The 22138-nt window shown below is 39.3% G+C and overlaps 1 protein-coding gene across 1 annotated transcript in view; it reads left to right on the top strand.

Annotated features, from left to right (window-relative positions):
* LOC144628600 (complex I assembly factor ACAD9, mitochondrial-like) overlaps nt 1–14633 on the top strand; it is a 29374-nt gene extending 14741 nt beyond the window's left edge. Inside the window, exons 11-20 of the mRNA XM_078486719.1 lie at nt 8273–8343; nt 8559–8675; nt 9705–9762; nt 10175–10245; nt 10714–10793; nt 11609–11735; nt 12563–12640; nt 12809–12937; nt 13623–13695; nt 14337–14633. Of these exons, the coding sequence (XP_078342845.1) occupies nt 8273–8343; nt 8559–8675; nt 9705–9762; nt 10175–10245; nt 10714–10793; nt 11609–11735; nt 12563–12640; nt 12809–12937; nt 13623–13695; nt 14337–14431 (899 nt within the window). The 3' untranslated portion in view covers nt 14432–14633. The remainder of the gene's footprint in view (nt 1–8272; nt 8344–8558; nt 8676–9704; nt 9763–10174; nt 10246–10713; nt 10794–11608; nt 11736–12562; nt 12641–12808; nt 12938–13622; nt 13696–14336) is intronic.
* The last annotated feature ends 7505 nt before the right edge of the window (nt 14634–22138 follow it).

Genomic DNA, 22138 nt, shown 5'->3' with positions numbered 1-22138 from the left:
CGGTCGTTTAACAAAATTCTTGAAATGTTTTCTGACGATTTGTTAAAAAATGAGGCCGTGGTCAAACATTATTTTTTGCGTCAGGTATAGAATGGAACGACAGCCTCAAATGTTGTTCAGACAATCAACAACCTCTTTAGTGATGACTCGAATATTTTTTTGCCACTCTGGTGTAAAATATTCAATCACAACGTAAACGACAAGATGAGCGCAGGCAATCATTCTTTAATGAAATGAACAAATGTTCTATTGGGCTAAAATTTTTCAGTCAGGTATAAAATGAAGGTGTATTGTGTGAAAGAAAGAAAGTTCACTCCCAATGTGCCTGACACAGAAAGGGTTGAAACAACAAAAAACGGACGAAAAATGTTAAAAGTCAAATGCACCAGTTGCGGTATCACAAAGACGCGGTTTCTTGCAAAAAGCCAGAGCCAAGGAGGAGCTTTAGCGAGACACAAGCCACGCTTGGTTGACAAAATCGCCGAGGGCGCAAGCATGTTTTTGTCTGGCCCCTCGCCCACGTTTGCGACAGCGGCCGCCAAACTTGCGGGGCAAGCATTCAAAGGAGTAAGCGACAATGTTGCATATTTTCGAAGCACATAATTGAACAAAAAAATAAAAACTTAAATGGAAAGTCAAAAAGTTTACTGCGTGAAAGAAAGGCGTTGCACTTACAACGAGCCTGACAGCAAAAAAACCTCGATAAACATCGATGGCCAAAAAATACTTGAAGCCAAATGTAACAGTTGCGGTATAACAAAGATCGTTGTTTTCGATCCGGTAAAAGGTTTTTGGACTGCCAAAGACGCTTGGAAAGCCAAACAAAAAACAAAAATTTTTTAAACAGGTATAGGATGGAGGTCTATTGCGTAAAAGAAAGGAAGTTTACTCCCAATGTGCCTGAAACAGAAAGGGTGGAAACAACAAAAAACGGCCGAAAAATGTTAAAAGTTACCTGCGCAAGTTGCGGTATTACTAAAACTCGATTTGTTTCCAATAAAAATGGTGCAGGCCTTGACATCCACAAAGCCATTGGCAAGCTACCGAAACCGAAAAAAGGGTGGACGCTGCCGGGGCACAACTACACCGGGCCTTACAATCCTCTTGAAAAGCAGCTGACTTACGACCCCAAAACCGGAAAGATTTTGAAAATCAAACAGCAACCGACGGGGGCGACAGACGCGGTCGCAATGCAACACGACGTCGATTACGCTGTTTGTGCTGGTAAAAAGGATGAAAAAAGTTGTAAACACGCTGCAGACAAAAAAATGGTAAAAGCGCTTGACGCAGTTCCCAAAAACAAGCGCCAGTGGGGGCACACTTTGGCAAGAAACGTAATTGCATCAAAGCAGAAGGTTGGCTTAGGGGTTGGAGAAACCGTAAACAAAAAAATCGGAGAAAAAATTCCTGGTTTTCAGCAGGCGCAAGATCTTGCTATGATGATTACAGGAGCCGTTGGCGGAGATAAAAAGCTTCTTGAAAAATATTGGTCAGGAGACATAGCCAAGGGCGCTTTTAACACCAAAACAGGTTTGTTCAGCAAAAAGTTTTGGACTCACCCTTCAGAAAACCAAGACCCTTCTTGCTCAGCCACAGTTTATAACAAAAAAACAGGAAAATGGGTTAACCATTATTGCGATTAAATCTGAAAATTTTTGCCCTAAGTATAATGGCGACCGCTACCCAATACAGACAAGCCGAAATCAAGGCAATGAAACTGACCTTGGAAAAGCAACGGGACCACTACGACAAAACATCTGCTAAATTTAAGCGTTGGCATACTCGCGGCCAAACCGCATGTGCTTTCACAGGGGGTGCCGCCACAATCCTTACCGGCTCCGGTCTCGCGGCTTCTCTTTCCGCTGTTGGTATTGTTGTTGGAGGGCCTTTGATTGCGACAGCAACCCTTTTTTCTCTCGCTGCAACGTCTTTGAGCGTAACTGTAAAGTTTTTCTTGCAAAAAGCGAAAAAACACCAAAAATTACTTTTACTTGCCGAAGAAACTCTGATAGCAATCAATTCTCTCACGTCAGCCGCCTTGGAAGACGGCAAAATTTCTGACGACGAATATCAAGAGATCGTCGGAAAGTACAGTGCCTTCTCTACGAAAAAAACGAAACTGCGTTACTCAAATCACACTGACGGAGTTTCTCCTGCTGTCGTTGCTCCGAATACCACCATTCGCTAAAATTGTGCTTTGATTTTATTTTTGTTGCATTTCGCATCTTTGGTCTTTTTTGCGCAAGCCGAAAAATTATTTCTTTTTTTCCTGGCCAATTTTTTTCTGAAACTTTGTTAAAAAAATCATATAAAAAACAAGCGTAGTTAACGTTTTTTGCATGCCTTTTGTATTCTTTTAACACATTTGCCAAAGAACGCAGCCTTGCCGGCTCAAAATCCTGCCAAGAAATGCCGTTTTTTTTCAAAACTGTTTTCAAATATGACAAGTTCGCCACCGGAGGAATCGATCTTTTTTCTGTCTCTTCCTGTTCTTTGAAATCTTGGCATTCTTGAAAAACAATTGGTTCGAAAGGTCTTTTTTCCGCAACAAAAAAGAAATCTTGGATATCTTTTTTTGTTAATTTAACGCCCAGACCATAAGGGTCATCGCCAAATTTTTTTTTGTCTTTTAGCCACTTGAGTCTTAAAGATTCAACAAAGTTATAATAAATCGTAATCCTATTATTACTAAAGCCTGCAAGGAAACAAGTGTCATCGCCAAAATATTTTTTTTCTTCCACGTCCGCAAGGAAAACAGGGTCATCGCCAAAATATTTTTTTTCTTCCATGTTATATTGAGTCTTAAAAGTTCAAATGGAAAATAATAAATTGGAGTCACGTTACTACAGCCCGCAAGGATACTGGAAAGGAATTTCTGCAATAAAAAAATTAGCCAAAGCCGCAAAGGTTTCCGAAGATACTGCAAAAAGGTGGCTCGGAAAACAAGCTTTTTGGCAAATCTACCTTCCCGCACCACGATACGTTCCTCGTCCAAAGTTTGATGTATCTTCTCCTAACGCGGTCCACCAGGCGGACCTTCTTTTTCTTCCTCATGACAGATTGCCGCGAGGGCGAAAAGTTTACAAATACGCGTTGACTGTTGTTGACGTTGCCAGCCGTTACAAAGAGGCCGAGCCTTTGACCTCCAAAGATTCAACTGAGGTTGCAAAAGGTTTTCAGGCAATTTACAGGCGTAGTGCACTGAAATGGCCCCAGATGCTGCAAGTTGACCCCGGGCGCGAATTCATGGGCGCTGTTACCAAAGAAATGGAAAATCGAAAAACAGCTATTCGACGCGGGCGTGTTAACATTCACAGAGATCAGGCCATTGTTGAACGTTTCAACCGCACACTGGCAGAGCGCCTGTTTGGTTATCAGTACAGTGTCGAGTTGACCCTGCCATCTGGCCAGCGGTCGACAGCGTGGGTAAAGAGGCTACCCGAAGTTATTGCCGCTCTAAACAACGAAGTTACACGGCTGACGGGCAAAAAACCCTCAGAAGCTATTAAATTAAAAGCCGTTGCTGCCAAGCCGTCGACTCCTTATTTGAGGCCTGTTGGTAAGAGCGAAAAAAAGCTCCCCTCCTCCGTGAATGTTAGATATTTGTACCAGCCGGGTGAGTTAGAAGGTGGCGGAAAACGTGCCACCGATCCAATCTGGTCTTTAAAAGTCTTTTCGCTTGAAAGAGCTGTAATGAACCCGAACGAACCTGTTTTGTATTACTTGCAAGACGGCCCCAAGCGTGGCTTTGTGCGCGAGGAGCTGCTCGTAGTACCTCCTGATACCGCTCTTCCACCAGTCAATGCCAGCTAAACGTGATATTCAATCGGTTCGGTATGTATTCCATCTTCAAGCACCCAACGTTTGTCGTAATAGGCGCTCAAACCCAGTTTTTCCTGCTCGTAAGTTACCATTTTTCCTTCCTTCATACGGAAGCCTCTGTTTGTTGCCATGTCCTTATGACCATTCAGAGCGGCCTTAAATCCTTGCCATCTTATTTCGTTTTGCGCCTTAGATACCCCCTTGGTGCTAAACTTCTTTTTTTCACCTTCTGGTTCCTCGATAAAATAACACTTTGAGCAAAGCGCAATCATCCGGCTGCCCGTACACTCAAGCTTAAAAAGACCAGGGGTGCGGCCGCTCCACTTGTCCCAAGCCAGCCATTGTTTTTTTTGGGCCTCGAATTCTTGTTTCAGCTCAGGTTTTACGATGTCCTCAAGCTTCGAAGCAGAAATGGCCATGTAACAGCTGTCCGTGTCCATCTGAATGAGCTCAAAGTCTTTTCGATCAAAATACTTGTCTAAAAAGTCGTAGTAAAACTTGAGCATGCGCAGCTTTGCTAACTGGTAAACCGCGATCCCAACTTGAAAAGGCCTGCTAATAGTTATCCGGGGCTTGCGGCTTTCCAACTCGTACGCTTGCCCGATTTCATCTAAGTCGCTGAAATATGCGCTTCGCAGGGCTCGGTCAACCACTTTTTCGTCTTTTGTATAAATTACGTTTGTTTGCCTTTCTAGAGCCTCGATCAGCTTCCCGTAAGCACTGTTTCCTAACAGCTTAAACACGTCAGCCAGCAAGGCCTTGCTCTTATCAACATCGCCTGTTCTCCGCGCCTCTGTCACTTGTTCCACAAACCATGGGAAGATCTTTTTCGGTTGGTAGTTAATCTTACTGTAAACAGCTTTTATCACGGCTCCTTGTTTTACATACCACCTTAAAAGAGGTGCATACAAAAGAATCATTTTGGCAGAAAGCGCACCGACTAACTTTTTTCCATCACCTCTATTTCTTTGTGTTTTTTTCAAGTATTCAAGCATGTGGTCAGGAACTGCTTCAACGGGCACCTCTTTGTTATAAAAGAAAGGAGGCATCTCTTCAAACTTTTTCCATAATTTTTCTGGAATCTCAATATCAACTTCTGCAAAGCCAAACCAGCTGCAATCACCTTTTAGATCTTTTGTAAGTGAAACGGCCTCTTCTTCTTCATGTCCAAAAAAGTTAAGAACTTGTTCATTTCCACACGGCATTTCTTCTAACATTGTTGATAAATAAAGAGCGTTTGCATCGTAACCAACTATGTTTTTACAAAGCTTCGGGTTTTCAATCTGGTGGTCTCTTATCTTTGTGACACCAGCTTCGTGGTATCTTGTAAAAACAATGCTTGGGCCACCAACAACCGCCCCTTTCAACATATCATAAGCCTCTTTACTCGGAGAATACAAATCTGCTCCTCTCTCAATCGATCCTCGCATCAGGTAATGCAAGCTAACACCTGGAATGCTTACGGCATCTTTAAAAATGTCGATACCCTTTTCTGTATAAAAGGCTTTCATCTTTTCTAACGCTTCCAGGCCTGGCGCGACATCAAGGTTGTTGTAATAGCAAAGCCAATCTGCGAAGGTGCGCATACCCTTTTCTCGGAACAGCTTCTTGCAGGTTCGCCATTCTGAAAGTTTAAGCACAAAGGAGTTTTTCAACCTTGAATACCAAGCAAGATAATCCGGCAACCCTGGGTAGTCAAGCTTCTCGGGGGAGTCAAACCACTCATAAGGAAACCACGATTTCGTAGCCTCGCATCCGTATGCCTTAACCCACTTTTCATAGCTTGTTCCTGGCCCAAGGTAGTTGATAATGTCAAGGAAACGGAAGCCCTGAGTGAGCAAGAACATGATTTTGTTACAGTTTTTTGCCACTCTGACTTTGCCCGTTGTGGCAGCAAGGCGGTCCACGAAGTTATTTTTGATCAGATTCAGATCGTAACTGCCAGAGTTGAACCCAACTACAGGAACCTGGTTGCACCATTCCTCAATTTTTTGTCGCTGCGCTTTTAGAAGCAGGCCAACGTCTTTTGGCATAAATTCCGCTCTTACTTGAACCCGGATGTTTTTTCCGCGTCTCTCCAGCTCTTCCATAAACTTGCGGACCAGCTCCGCGGGGTCTCTTTCACAGATGTGGGTGGGCTCTCTTTCAAGGGTGTCACCGATGCTTACCGAGATTGGCACATGTGCGTTTTCGATCGTGAGTGTTGGCGTCGGTTCCTTTCGCTGATTATTGTCGCCATACGCCTCGAAATCGTACAAGATCGCGTGCGGGTAGCTTTTTGTTTGCGCCCGCGGTGGATCAACAACGATTTCCCTTACTTCGCACGCCCAAGCCTCGATCACGCGGTAGCCGGCACTTCGTAGCAATCTTGTACGTTTCATTGTGGCTTTAAACCTGTCTTCGCGTGTTTGGTCGTTGCGGTCAATGATTTTGTTACGATCTTGCGGGTAACATTTTCGACACCCGTGCCAGTGGCAGCCGTGGTATTGAAATACAGTTTTTGAAATAGGCTCGTACCCGTCGACAGGTGCGCGCTCAACCCAACGCTCGCCACCATGCCCGCACATCGCGTGGTGTATGTGAATTTTCCACCGCTTGGCTTCTCGTTCAAGCCACCGAAGCGATTCTTTGGAAGCTTGATTGCTTGGATAGAAAGCCTTCTCAAAGCTTGTCTGCGGTTCTTCAACCTTTTTGCCCGGGCAATCAATTATTGTTTTTCCTTGGCTGCAAGTTTGATAATGGCGTTTAAGGTTACAAACTTTTGTAAATCTCGCGTTGCAATGGGTGCAAGAAAAGATTTTTGCCAACTTTTCAATATCCTTAATGACAAACGCGTGCCCTTCGAAAGTGCCGATTGTCAGAATGTTCTTCAGCATAGCTGGAGGGTTTCTTTTTAGGTGCCATACTAATTCTCTTTTTTCTTTCATCTCATTGTCAATTCCACTTATATTTACAGGCACAAATGTACAGATAACCTCTGGCTCATAAACTCGGATGCCGAGCCAATCAGAAAAAGCGGCACCCTGATTCAGATGCCTTTCAACTTTATCTAATTCATCAAGAGATGTTTTTGGACAGTCAATCGGCACAGTTTTGAGTTTGAAGAAACTCTTTGCGAGACCTCGAGCTGCTGCTGTGCTTCGATCAATACGCGCTCCTTGGTGCACAGCAATACAACGCCATAGACACAAATTATCAAGATAGGTATCAAGCGCAACCATCGACCGGCCATGCGCAAGGTTGCGAAGCCAGTCTGGTAAGGGGCCTGTGCCTAACAGCGGTGGTCGGTCAAGCACAACCTTTACATCAACATTAAAAAAGCTTTCAAACTTCCACTTTGTAGAAGGTCTTTTAATATTGTCAGGCGCTAGGCGTTTTGTCTCCTGTTCGGTCAACCATTTTTCCGCTGCAGAAAGCTTATTAATCCAAGGTGAGCCTTTGTTAATGTAGTAAACAATGACCGTATCATCATCAATGTTGCGCAACCGATACGCGTAAGTATGCCTGATATAAAACGCTGTGTTTACATTTTCTCGAATTTTTTCCATAAAGTTTGGTGTAAGGTCTTTTTCCAAACCTCTGATAAAGCGCCATCGAATAAAACGCCGGCCACTATTTTCCTCCCCCTCGTATTCCGCGACATCCAGAAGGTTTAAAATCTCATTCTGATAATTTGTAACCACCCGATTTTCGTGTGGTACAAAAGGATCAAATTCATTTTGAATGTTCTTCCTTTTTTGCTCCTTCTTTTCCTTGCGACGAAGTCGCTGAGGGGGTTTTGGGTGATACTTTTGGGAAAGCATCGGTTTTAGCAAACGCTTTTGCACTTCAAGCGGGATCGGTTCATCCAGTATATTACGGACAACTTCACGAAGTGGGCCCGATATTTGAGGCATTCGCTCAATTTGTTGCTCAACAAACTCGTCAAATTGACTTGCTTTGTTCGCGGTCAACAAGGTCTTGCTGAAAGCCATGTAACTAAAAAGCACAAATGTTCAATTGACATGCAAATTTGTGCGTGGGTGTCGGGGGTTTCCCCGAATAATATTTTTAGACGTTGTAATATCATGACTCATCGCCACCTGTCTAAAAAGCGTCGCGTGGCGTGACAGTCACGCGCTTTTTTGATGTCACTTGCATGACGGCTAACATTCCGCCGCTCGCTCAATTAAGATGTGTCCTTTCTCTAAAAATGGTTGTCGAAAAATTGGTTGTCGAAAAAAAAAATGCGCCCCCATAAACATGGTATGCAAATTTTGTTTTTTTCCGCGTGGGTAAACAAAGTCGGGAAATTTACCGTGACTCATTAAAACTTGCCAAAAAACAAACTCCAGCTGCGATAAAGCGTCTAATTCGAGGTGGTATTTGTGTGACTCCCTCTATACTACTCGCTCCTTCATTGAGTATAACTTCAAACAGTCATTAACAGTGCCACATGTTTTTATTTCAGAGGCAGCTACAGAGCACGCCACATCAAGGAAACAGTTCAACAGGAATTTATCAGAATTTGGACAGATTCAGGTATTATAATGGGCCAGTTCTGATACATAAAAATTCCATCCTTGCTCCAAGAAATGCACTCATTAAAAATCTTGCAACACATCAAGCCAGTAAATTTATAAAAAATAAAAACTTTCTTGAGCAACCTTACAGTATAATGTTCAGTGCAATTCTAAGCAGCAACATATTTATTTATTTATTGTTGTTTATTTTAAATACATTATTGCCTCAATCAGGAGAAATTTGCTCGCATGACATTGAAGCAGTACACCATAGAATCCATGTCGTACTTGACAACAGGAATGTTGGACTGTGGTGAAGAAGATGCATCTGTTGAGGCTGCAATGTGTAAAGTAAGTTGATATACTCTGGATATGCTGAAAAGTCTGCGTTTCAGCCTAGTGGCCCATCAGGCCGGAGCTTTTCCCAGTTTCAGTAGCTTGAAGCGACTAGGAGTATTGCTACTCCCCCCTGGATATAGGATGCTAGTTCATCGTAGGGTTACACCCAACACTAAATTCACCAGTATACATTTACACACCTGGGTGGAGAGAGGCATTGTGAGAGTAAAGTGTCTTGGAAAACAACACAGTGACCCCAGCCAGGGTTCAAACCTGGACCACTCGATCAAGAGTCCAACACACTAACCATAAGGTCACCATTGTAAAGTGCTGGTAAGGTCACTGACACAGGTCCTTCAGTAGAAAACAGACCCATTTACTAGTAAGAGTCAGGTGATAAAACTCCTATTGACTGAGCAGGATGCTTATTTTGAATGATCAACTAGGTGTGACAAATCTTATAGCAAAGCGCGGAAGTGACGTCATGACTCAGACAAGACTCAGACAAACAAACCAGAATGGCGGACGATTTTCCTTAAACATTTTCTAAAACAGCCGGTGTTTCTAAAACACTTTATTAAAACAAAAACTTTGCCCAGATTCCCTCTATATCTCTCAAAACACGCTGATGTTTTCTGTGCCTCGTGCTGGGGGTTAATTCATTTGCATTCTATTTTTAGACCTCGCGCGCTTTGCTTTTGAAGAAAGGCTGTTTCCAGAGAGCAACTAGTTTTTGCCAATAATCAAAAGATACTCCTGACAGCACTTAAGGAACATAACACATCATTTTTTAACAAATTGCCAGAACAATGCTCAGAATGTATGGAACCATCTATAGATAACCTTAGTACAGAGTACTGCAACCTTAACATCATATTCAGCATAATTTTAGCATAACATCATTTGCACGCTCTGCAGTCCTATAATATTGACCTTTCATTATAGGAACGCAACGCATGCAGAGAAAGCAATGCTTGCAAAAGGCTATGTATTCACATAGATTGTTTAATGTTTTTATTTTTAATTTTCTTATTATTTTAGGTGTATGGTTCAGAAGGTTTGTGGGTTGGAGTAAATGAAGCCCTGCAGATATTAGGAGGTATTTCACATGATAGACTTCTTTACTGAGTATTTAACAATTATTCCATGAACGTATGTTGGATATGAGATGGTAGATAGCCAACTAGGTGCGTGGTTCCGAGTTGGCTATAACCATCTCATATCCAACATGCATTTGTAAGTGGAATAATTGTTTTATTAAAAACACCCAAAGATTTGTTGAGCTCCCCGCCTGTTCTCGCTGATGTGTATGCCTACCACATTTGTGGTCCATGATAGATGAGCTCATATACCATGGCCTGTAAACCAATCAAAACACACGGATTGCAATATATCATGGCTAATGTTTAATAATAAAGTGCATAACCATTTACCTGTAAGCTACTGAGCAGTGCCTTCTATGCTATACATGTTTCAAGTTTTTTGAGGTTTATGTGGATGTGTTGTTTCAGGACTTGGATACATGAAAGAGTATCCATATGAAAGAGTGATGAGAGATTCAAGAATCTTACTGATATTTGAGGTTAGTGATTATCAAAATGTACTTTTGTTTTGTTGAATTGCATTGTATCCGGCATGGTGCGATAAATGTAGAAATATAGCTTAATGTGCATGATTATATTAATTCCATTAAAAAAACGTTTTTGGATACCGTAAAATTCTGGTTATAATCCCTGGGGTTAAAGAACTTCGTTGGGGTTTTTGGGTGGGCTTATAAATGGAGGGGCTTATATCCGGTGGGGGGGGGGGGGCTTTTAAGTGGAATAAAAATATGGTATCGAAACAAGCCACAGCAGTGTCAATTGAAATACGTTTTTAAGTTAAAAAGTCAAAATAAAGAAATATTTACGCTGTTTAGTACTGTCATTCTAAAGAGGGGGGTTTTTATCTGGAGGGGCTTATAACTGGATGTATTTTTTGGTCTTTAGTTAGATGGGCCTATAACCAGGGGGGCTTATAACCACAATTTTACGGTATTCTTATTTCACAGGGCACAAATGAGATCCTCAGAATGTACATTGCACTAGCAGGGATGCAGCACGCAGGAAAACAGTTGCAAGAAATGGTGAAGTAAGTGATTAAAAACAGACAAAAAAATATTTATCTTTAAAAGCAATTCTCTAGATAGGGCTCTAAAAAAATTGATTGATTTTACCTCTTTATGAAATAGGTTGGTTATTTCTAACAAAGCCATGAATACCTATTCAACTTCAAATCTATTTTGTTTTCTTTCTGTGCCCTTTTGAGTTTACAGTTTACCCGGTATCTGTTTTGCTAACAAATTTGCTGAGGTTGCTTCTGATATCCAAAAGATGCCCAACATGGCTTCCATAACTCTTTTTAGTTCTCAATATCTACATGTAATTTCTTCTTACATTTCAATACATTTTCAAGTAGACAGGTAATGAGAATAGAGAAAATCATCAACCAAGTATTTTGCCTTGATTTTGCCAAATTCTGTGGGAGGCGTGGTGACCTAATGGTTAGTGCGTTAGACTCTGGATCAATCGGTCCGGGTTCAAGCCCTGACTGGGTCACTGTGTTGTGTTCTTGGGCAAGACACTTTATTCTCACAGTGCCTTTTCTCTCTCCACCCAGTTGTATAAGTGCTGGCGAATTTACTGCTAGGGGTAACCCTGCAATGGACTTGCATCCCATTCGGGGGAGTTGAAATACTCCTAGTCGCTTCATGCATGCTAAGGAAACTTGGATAAGCTTCAGCCTGATGGGCCACTAGGCTAACTAAATTCTCAGAACTAACAGCAAAACAAATATAAGAATCTATTTGGAGAGCTAATATTTTGATCGAAAGGGTGTGACTGAACTTGGATGTACTGTGGCAATCTTCAATTCACATTGTTTTATCTTCATCCTTTTTTTGTCAGGTATATCAAGAACCCTTTTGGTAATATAGAGTTTATGACAGAGTTCCTTACCAAGAGAGCTCTTTATGCCTTAGGGCTGAAGGGAAACCTTCAAGAAATTGCAAGCGTTACACATCCTCAATTAGCAGTGAGTATTAAATTAACAAATAAACAACGATCAGTTTTAATTTGAGGTTAGTAGAGTAAGACACTACAAAGAATAACAGTACGAAACCTACAATGTTTGGAATTTTTAAGCCAAAAATCAAGATCAATTTACTTTTTCAAGGAAAACGAGTACGTGATCGTGTTCTAGCAGCGATTGTTAAAAACTAGCCATGGTATAGAGCAGTTTTCAATTGAGTGTCGTAAAACCAAAACCAAAGTAATCACTCTAGCCAATCACAAAGAACACAGACAATCCAGTAAACCAATTAAAACTCGAAGCAAACACATGTAGCCGGCACGAAGCGCGGGAAAACGTGTGTGAGCGAGTCACGATTGGTTTTGGTTTTACTTCTGATTGGCTTAGAAAGTGAAGCGAGAGTTTTAAACCAATCACTAAGCGTAGCAATGCAAAACCAGTGCAAACGCGAATTACTTTTGGCACTCAAGTGAAAACCGCAATTCCTACGTTTTGATTGGTTTACAGCCCAAGATATATAAGCTTTTGTACCATGGACCACAAATATGGTAAGTGTACGCATCAGCAAAAACAGCCGGGGAGCTCAAATATTGCAATTCTTTTGGTGTTTTTTAAAACGATTATTCCACTCGTTGTTGTTGGACATGGGATAGCTAGAGCCAACTCATATCCAACGCACGTGGAATAATTTTAAAATAGACAACGTTAAGAGAGCCATGAGATTCGTAAATCTCCAGTAGAACATGCTGAGTATCCATGCCACAGCTTAAAAGCTATTCAACAGGTTATGGTATTTGTAAACAGTTTGACCTAGACCTTCAATTTTACAGGAGAGTGTTAAAAAGTTGGAAGAGAATGTTGCCGACTTTGGAAGGATATCTGAAAAGTTGCTGTCCAAGTTTGGAAAGGTAGACTCCTATTGAAAAGAAATCTTTCTGTTGCGTAATTTCCATTTCTGAAGCAGTTTTCTTATGACAATCTTGAAAAGCAAAACCAAAGTGAATAAGGTGGGATAAAAGCCCTTGTTGTGCTTAACGTTTGACAAATTTTTGATTGTACATTTTTTTTCTTTGTAGAAAATCATTGAAGAACAGTTGCTGCTGAAGAGAATGGCTGATGTGTCAATCAACTTGTATGGCATGACTGCTGTGATATCCAGAGCAACAAGATCCATCAACCAGGGATTACCAAGCGCCAGTCATGAGGTGTGTGACAGTAGTTCGTCTGGCACGTGACTGACTGACTGACTGACTGACGGACTGACGGACTGACTGACCGAATGACTTACTGACTGACTGACTGACGGACTGACTGACCGAATGACTTACTGACTGACTGACTGACTGACCGAATGACTTACTGACTGACTGACTGACTGACTGACTAAGTGACTGAATGACTGGAGGACTCACTTACTTACCCTCTGACCGACTGAGTAACTGACCGTCTGTCTGTCTGTCTGTCTGTCTGTCTGTCTGTCTATCTAACTGACTGCCTAACCAACTTACTGACTGACTGACTGACTGACTTACTGACTGACTGACTGACTGACTGACTGACTGACTGACTGACTAAGTGACTGAATGACTGGAGGACTCACTAACTTACTCTCTGACCGACTGAGTAACTGACCGTCTGTCTGTCTGTCACCCTGACTGCCTAACCAACTTACCGACTGACTGACTGACTGACTGACTGTTGCTATTTTATGTGCCTGTGTTCAACCAATGGCCTGTTTTAGCTTTAGTAAAGATCAGTTTAGTTGGACTAATTTACGCCCTGAACGGTTGCCTTTTGTATTACGTATTTTTAAATTTTTGCCATGACTGTTATCAGCTATTGAAAATAAAAAGCGTCAGTAGTTACATGTTTTGTTCATTCCTTCTGCAGGCACTGCTTGTAGATACAATATGTAAAGAAAAATACCACGCCAACAATGCTCTCTTCCAAGAAGTCAAATCAGGTAAGGAACGAGTTAAGTATTAATTTCCCAGAGTGACTAAATTCTAATTTCTCCTTACAGTATCTATACATTGTCAAGGAGACAACTGATGAGAATAAAGATAATCATCAACTTATAGTTCTTTTATCAGACCACAAAGAACTTGACAACACCATGCGTTATTATAGAGGACAAATTTACTGAACTCTGTTTGTTTAGACAGGGCTGTTTTCGCTAATATTTGTATCTCAAAGTTGAAATTACTCTCAAGGTTATACGAGTTCACTCAAAGATTTCAAACTCCGAGACTTCAGAAAGTCACCCAAAGTCTTCCAAAGATTTTCGATTTTCGATCGTTATAGGGAGGTCGGCAAATATTTCCGAAGGGATCCCGAAGATTGCCTAAGATAACTTTCTGGCTTGATCACACTAGCTCCCGTTATGCTATAAACAACTAATCGCATATTTTCTCATAAAATGTGTAATAATGCACATGACATCGGAACCAGGCCAACGCATATTTTGACAAAGGCGGGAACAGGCAATGTGTCAGGCTCAAGTTATCTACACATGCACTTTTCATGTGAAAATTTAAAATTTATTCGTGTGAACAGTGTAATGTGCAAAAACGCTTATAAGACTTTTTCCTTCTGATCCATCAGGTTCAAAGAAAAACGGAGACGAAGAATTGAAGAAAATCGCTGAGGATATATTTAACCACGGCGGGTGTGTAGCACCACACACCTTGAATGTATGACGGCCGCATAATTTATTTGAGATGTACATAATTATGTAAATAAATTAAAGATTCATGTTGGAGCGAAGCAAACTTGAAAAACACTTTTAAAGTGAAAATAGCGAATGAAAGAAGCAGTTTTTCTTGCAAGAATGGAAGAATATAGTTGAGAAAAAGGCGGTAATACGTATCCCTTCATTAGAACAAAAGCACATCTTGTATATCTCGTTTTGTTTATAAAATAAACATTTAAACTTTTATCTCTTGGCCTAAATTTTACTTTACACCTATTTAAAACTACTTGTGAAGCTGACTGGTACAAAAACAACAGTATATTCATCGGTTCATCAGTACGCTTATATCTAAAGCTTAAGAATGCAATCATAGCTTGTGCAGATAGCGAGCGTAACAATAGGCCGACACACAATCCAGGACGTTTCCCCGCGTCTATTTTGCCAGGTATTCCCTTGGCGTTCTCCTTGCGACCCCTTTTTCTTCCGTAACCTGAACCTTGTCCCAACCGACATCCAACTAAGTCCAACACTTCTCTCCTCCGCAGAGGCTCCTTTAGTGTGGGAAGGCTTAAAACACGGTGGGAGGAAGGCGAAAAATGAAAAATAGGAGGAGCGCCCCCGCGCTCTTTCGTTTCGATTCTCTGCAGGCTCCGCGCGCTTTCTTTTCACCTCTCCCTATTTCCCAGCCCGTGCGAAACACGAAAGAGGCCTCTGCGGAGGAGAGAGGTCCAACACCCAATCCTGGCTGGCACACAACACTGGGATGACTCCCAACATTACACCGGTGCTTTGTGGGTTGCATTTTACCACAATAGTTAAATTTTCCATCGCCCTTTAGGCTTGTAAATTATCAGAGTTTTGACGAAACACAAGTGAACTTATTGCCAATTTTACCCGTCACCGCCATGTTGGCTCCCAGGACCTTTGGTGTTTCTTAGTCGGGAGGTCTCGGCACGAGAGACGATGAGAAAAGATTCATTTTCAGCACCTTAGCGGCATGATACAATGTCCTAATTCGGTGCAGACCTGGTTGGAAACGCACAAGAAACGTTCGGCAACAGACGAGCGAACGCATTCAAATTTCTGACAAGAGAGGATGAAGTAGTTGATCCTCTCTTGTTTCTGACAACTTTTTTTGCAACTTTTGAGCTACGTTCAGAGCATAATTTCAAAAGACCATTTTTGACAGCATCAACTCTTCAGACTTTTATGCCTTATATACTGTGGATAAGGGGGTCTTAATCGGAATGGGGGACAGTTCAACTAAAGCGAAGCTCGTATACAATTATGAATAAATCAGCGCACATGAAAATAGACAAAGTAGACTGTTTGAGGTTTATTTCTGTTCAATAACACGTCTTTAAAAAAGTAACAATAAAAAGTAAGAACCTTTAACTACCTTAATAAACTGTCTTGGCTTAATACCTTTGGAAATGGTGATGGGCTGGGGGGGTGGGGGGTGGGGGGTGGGGGCGTGTAGCTTACAAGAGACGTGGAGCAAACAAGTGAAACAAAAGTTTTGAAGAAATGCACACAAAGGCACTTTGGCTTCAAATGATGTGAGTAATTTCACAAATTGAGTAGAGATTTAAAGAGGATATATTTTAATGACTTCTTTTCAATTTTTTTTATTGCGCAAATCCACAAATGATTTCAACCCTGTGGGAAATTAGTGCAATAAGGTCTCCTTTCTTTTACATTTCTCTTGATATATCGAAGATCTTATTCTACAGTCAAAAGGAATTAAAAAACAGCCTAGGAGTACATGTCGCTTAAAAGTTGCAAAAGAAAGCGCATGTTTTATTGTGGCTTTAGGTAGTTTCCATAACAATGCATATGCAAAAATGTAGCACAAGAAAGTGCAAGCATGCAGAGACGTTGCCGCTATGTGACTTGTTTGCTAACCATTGGTCCAATCTTATTTTCCATATTCATGACCACGCAGATCCGAGGTGATTGTTTGTCAGTCAGAGAAATTCGCGGACGGGGTAAGATGTGAAGCGCTCCCTCCTTGACGAGAAGAAACTTTGGAGAAGAAATGCTGACGCCGGTTGGAGGAACATAGCACCACACTGCTCTTATCAATGGTGAGTTCTTGGAATTTTACTTAAATTTAGAGCGAAGTATAAAATTTTTGCTAGGTAAATGTTGCTTCAAGTCTTAACACGTGCGCTTACTGACTCGGTTTACGTTTCGTGTCGAAGCTCTTGTAAAATGCTTCGGTGCTTTTGCAAATTACAAATTACAATTGGAAGCTTTAACTTTGAAACCTTCATCATCTCGACAAACTAGAGTTTGCCTTCTTTCATGAAAATATTTCTTTATCAAAGTTTGTCTAGGCGGCGTGCTTGTACTATTTCTTTTATTAAGACCTGTTTTCATTCCTGAAAGACATGTCTGGTCCTCGAGAGTTTACACACTTGGGTTTGTTCCTAATATCTTCTTAACCTCTTTAACTTTCAGAACGAGAAAGTCTTGAAGAAAGCAATATCAGCAAAAAAGGGGAGGTGAAAGAATTCAAGCAAGTAAAAGTCCGACGCTGGAGTGAATAACACAAAGTTAAGAATATCATTTGAGAATTAAGTAACGCTTAAATCTCTCCGATAAGAAATGGCAGTTTTGTGTGATAGAATTGGGCTCGATATCTAAAATTATTGTAGGCCAATTGGATATATGTTTTTTTGACTGAATTATTACTTTCATTTGAGAGGAATTTAAACGCGGACAAAAACAGTATTGAATTTAAATTCTGTCATATTTATCGGAAAGGTTTTAAGATGTTTTGTCTTTACATGTTTTCAGAAGCTTTTTTGAGCGAACCGTATCAGTAACAATTTCACAAAACCCGTGGATGAAAAATTCAACAGTCAGAATGTGTTGTCTAGTATCTATTTCACGGGTAAAAGCTTTCAACTTTCTTCATGAAATTGAATATTTCAAACACATTTGTTTAGCTTCTTGTTTTCCTTCTTTTTTTTTTTTTTCGACTGAAACTACAATATTCCTAAGCTCTGAAAACATGTGACAAGGCAATAGCAGAGTATTTTAAGGTGGCACTGCATGTTGAAATCAAACCGTCGTGGCAAATGGCTTTTTGTTACTATTGGTTACGTGATCATGTCAATCAAAACAATTTATGTTTGGATATAATTGACTTGGAGATCTAAATTAAAAGCACGTCAACATTGAACGTTTTATTTTGTACCCAACAAGCCAACTTAGAAAAAAAACTTTTCCGACAGCATATTTTTAATTACTGAGATATGAATTTTATTTGTTGGAGAGCAATTTCCTTGCTCAAAATTAATTTAGAAAAATGATCGCGTTGAATTTGTTGCAACTATCAAACACATAATGTTTTTGAAGGATTATTACGATAAAAACTGATAACATTTTTTTCTACTTTTCTTCATCTCAAATCTTCAAACATTACAGACCAAGAAACCAAGCTTTGGATTGTATGATTAATTTCCAAATTATTTTGTTTGCAAATTCCTTCAAGGTGATTTCTCATTAAAACTTACTTCGGTAAATCTTAATATTTTGAACAATAGTTGACATGATCGCAATATAAAATTTCCTTTTTGATTTTTGTTTGCTGCACCTAAGTGCTGGACGGCGCACACCTACACTCGACTTGCAGAGCCACCTTAAAATAATGTTGAGAGATATCGGGTTTCTGAAATGATGTTCATATACTAAAAATAACTGTAACGGCAGAATATTTCATTCAAATGTTTTTCGATACGGAATCGTTTTGGATGACAGTTGTTGTTTGGGAGGGAAGTATACATGAAACATCAATCAGAAACCCAATATGTTCTCTTGTAATTTTTGGTGAGGCTGTAACGAATTATGTCTGGTTTTAGTTTGGAAAATAGCAAAAACGTCGAACTACGAATAATATCTCGATCTATTTATTTTTTAACTCGAAGCGCACTCTAACATGGGTCATACCAGGGAACAAAAGGGCTCAATTGTCAGTCATAAGCAAACTAAACTCAGCTGAAAATTTATCATTTTAACAAAGTTTGTCATTTTTCTTTAATAAACATTCTAGCTACATCAAGAAACCAAACCTTTCTTAACATTTTCTTGAATTATTTTCGTTTACAACAAACATCTGCAACGGGCAAAACAAGTTAAAATTTTGACACGACATTACCATATTAAATTGTGTTTACTGGCCCAAATTCAAACTCGTTCAAAGTTCACATTTGAAGCATACAATTTAAACAAGTTTCTTTTCTAAAAGTTTCAATTTACATCTTGTCGAGAACAAACGGAAAAAGGCCTTGAGAACATTTAAGAAGGTGGAATTTTAACACGACATTACCAAATTAAGTTGTGTTTACTGGCCTTAATTCAAACTCGTTCAAAGTTCACATTTGAAGTAAATAATTTAAACAAGTATCTTTTCTAAAAAAAATAAATTTTCATCTTGTCGAGGACAAACGGAACAAGCCTTGAGAACATTTAAAAAGTTTTAAGTTTTTTTTATGTCAAAAGGAGATTTGAAGAGGACAAAACATTTTTTTTTGCAAAGTTCTACCTCCACGTGCAAAACTGTAATGCAAATTTGAGTGTTGAAGATGGGAGGGGTCAAGTCCCTTTTATTGTGCGCCTTCGTGTTAAAAAAACGGAATTGTTTCTTTATTCAAATAATTCGTTCGCCTTCGTTCGTAATTGGCAAACATTTTTATCCAAAATATTTACGTACGGTATAGAATAGCGATACATTTTGAAGTGTTTCTTGATAACCAGACATTTATCTTTAGAGCCTCACTGAATGTATCCGAGCTTTTGTCAAAACCAGTTTCTGATTGCTACACGAGACAAACAGTGAAATTAGGAAGCGCGGAAGTTTACGATCGAGATTTTGAATTCTGTTTAAATAACTCGAAACATGTTTTTTTGTGTTTTTGTGAAATTTCTTGCACTAAATTCAAGTCGCGCCTAAATTTCTCTGGATTTTGCGATGATAGTTTTTGCTTCGTGTTCGTCTTCTGTGTAGCAAACCGAAACAAATGGTTTTGATATGGCTCAATTTATTTCTTGAAGATAACTTGGTAAGCCACAAACACAATTCAAATTGGCTAAAAATTATTCGGAAATGTTTATTTTTTTATCGGCTGAAAGTGTACGGAAGTTACGGAATTTACTCGTGTGTTAGATAAAATATTTTTAAAATTTACGCGGACTTAATTTTTCCTTTCCTTCGTACTCATGGCTTGCCACTGCTACATTCTTGAAATATACTTCGTGATGATATCACGTTAAATAGTAATGCCTTGAACGACGGGCAGCTAGAAATATATTTACAGAAATGAGACGAGCAGGTTAAAATTACTACAAATGTAAAGTTTCAGCACACTTGTTTGAACATTGAAAAGGTGGGGACATTTTTGAATCGCTATAGTTAAGAGAGTTTATGTAGTTGGGGTGCAAATTACCCGGCGTTATAAATTTTCTTAAATATTTCGATTTAAAAGTGCTTTCACCCTCTCAAAGTTGTGCAGAACGTTGCAGTTGTACAAATTTTAACCTTTTCGTTTCATTTCCGTAAATTTATTTCTAGCTGCTCGTCGTTTTAGGGCTGACTATTTAACAAGATATCATCATGAAATACACCATCTTGTACATAAACAAGAGATTGGATTCAAAAATCGTATCGTTTGCAAAAGCTTTTACATTTGGCATCAAAATTTTTCAACCAGTTTGTGTATAAGATGGGGTATGTTGTAATTTTTTGGCGGGAAAAGTTCAAGGGGGTACCACCTTAAAATTTTTGTCAGGAAAGCTGTCAGGGGAAACGCTGTGCAAATTTTTTCAAATTTTCCCGCCAAAAGTCTTAGTATATATAGGAAGAATTTTTTCTTCACACCTTTGTAATTACTTTAATTGAATTTCAATAAACTAATTAAAGTTTATTTGTGAACAATTGACTTTGTATTTATTTAGTTTAAGTATTGTTGAGATCAATAAAAGAGACAAAAGAAGACACACGACTTTGAGTATTATTCATTTTATTGTGTGAATCAAAGTAACATGTAATTACACAGCAATTAGAAATATTAACATGAAAAATAAAAAGGCGCATGCGTATTTTAGGCGCCCGTAATTTTTGGTGGGAAAATTAAAATTTTCAACAAGGATTTACTGACAGTGATTCAAAGGAAGAAAAAATAAAAAACGGCGCATGCGTATTTTAAGCGCCCTTATTTTTCTAAGTTTTTTGGCGGGAAAATTCAAAATTTTGACAAGGGTTACCTTGTAAGCAAAGTTTTGGCAAAAAAAGTTCCATTTAATAAAGAAAACTTTTATTCTAATTTTGTACGACATAAACGCAAAGCAATTAAGCTTATATCAAAATGTTTTCATCGAAATTTACATGTAAAGAAATTATGGCTTTTCAAGACAATGTCTACAAAACATTTTTGCAGATGAGAAAATTTTGATTTTGTTCAATACAAACTTGAAGTAATTAGCTTATATTCTAGACAATTTCACTATGTTTTTACCGAATTTAAGCAATTTGCCTTTGAAAATAAGTTTTGGCTGCAAATTTGGCAAACAGACAATTCATTCTGAAATTCATCAGTAAAAATTCTTGCGGCCTGAGTTAAACGCGAAGGCTAACTAAAAATTGGCCTTGCCAGAGTAAAACAAAGTTGACTTGCAAAATAAAATTGAAAATTATGATCAAGGCGCGCGTGACTTTTAAGAATAAGCAATGTTGCGTTACGCTATCGGCCGCAGAGAAAATATATTCATGTTCTAAATCAAAGATGTTGCGGCATTTCAACTTTTAATTCAGCAAATAAAGAATATAAACCGACTTTTGATATTTTGTCGTCTTTCTGAACAAGGCAACAAAAAACCAAAAGCTAGTTTATATTCTCGACTTACTGAATTATTGTTGAAATAACGCAACATTTCGCGCACGAGTTTTTGAATAATTTCCGTACAAAATGTGCTTAATATATTCACAACGGTCGACAATATAACGCAACACCGCTAATTCTCAAGAGTCACGCACGCCGCAATCACATTGTGACAAAAATAGAATGAACCAAAAACTACTTCGTAAAATTTTTTTAGAGCAGCCCGATTCCTAGTCAGCCTTTTTGTTTACCCTTTTTTATTATCTAATTGGAAGAAAAGTTTTTGCCATCCTAAAATGTCGCCGAAAAAAGTTACTAATACCTAACAATGTTAACTCAAAATATTCAGTGAGATGCAAGCGCGTTAGATTACGTTCGAACGAGAATTTGTCGAGATAAATGTCAATGTCCCGTTCCAAATTTAAAGTCAAATTGACTGATTTTAAAAAGTAAAATGGTTAAGGTAAAAGAAAAACAGAAAACAAAAACGAAAACGAAAACAAGAAACAACAACAACAACAAAATGTAAATTTCTCTGGGCTTGCATCTCATTGATAAGTTGAGTCACATGTCAGGTTTTTCTAATGGCGTCTAATAACGATACATACTGTTGATTGCATTCAATTCTTCAAATCCGCCTTGATGTGTTCCACTGTCTTGTGTTCCCTTCAGAAGAACGATTTTCTTCTCTTGTCTTGTCTTGTTTCGTCCTTTCCTTGTCTTGATTGTAATCCTGAAAGAAATACAAATGTCGAATTTAACAAACCTTCTCTAATTGTTCCTTTGCCTATATAAGTTAAAGGCAAAACAATTTAAACACATTTTTTGAA

The sequence above is a fragment of the Oculina patagonica genome, chromosome 10 (genome assembly GCF_052425735.1).
Source record: "Oculina patagonica isolate OP01 chromosome 10, crgOcupat, whole genome shotgun sequence".
Classification (NCBI taxonomy): Eukaryota; Metazoa; Cnidaria; class Anthozoa; order Scleractinia; family Oculinidae; genus Oculina; species Oculina patagonica.
Note: the sequence above shows the minus strand (reverse complement) of the source record. Positions and strands in the feature narration are given on the sequence as shown.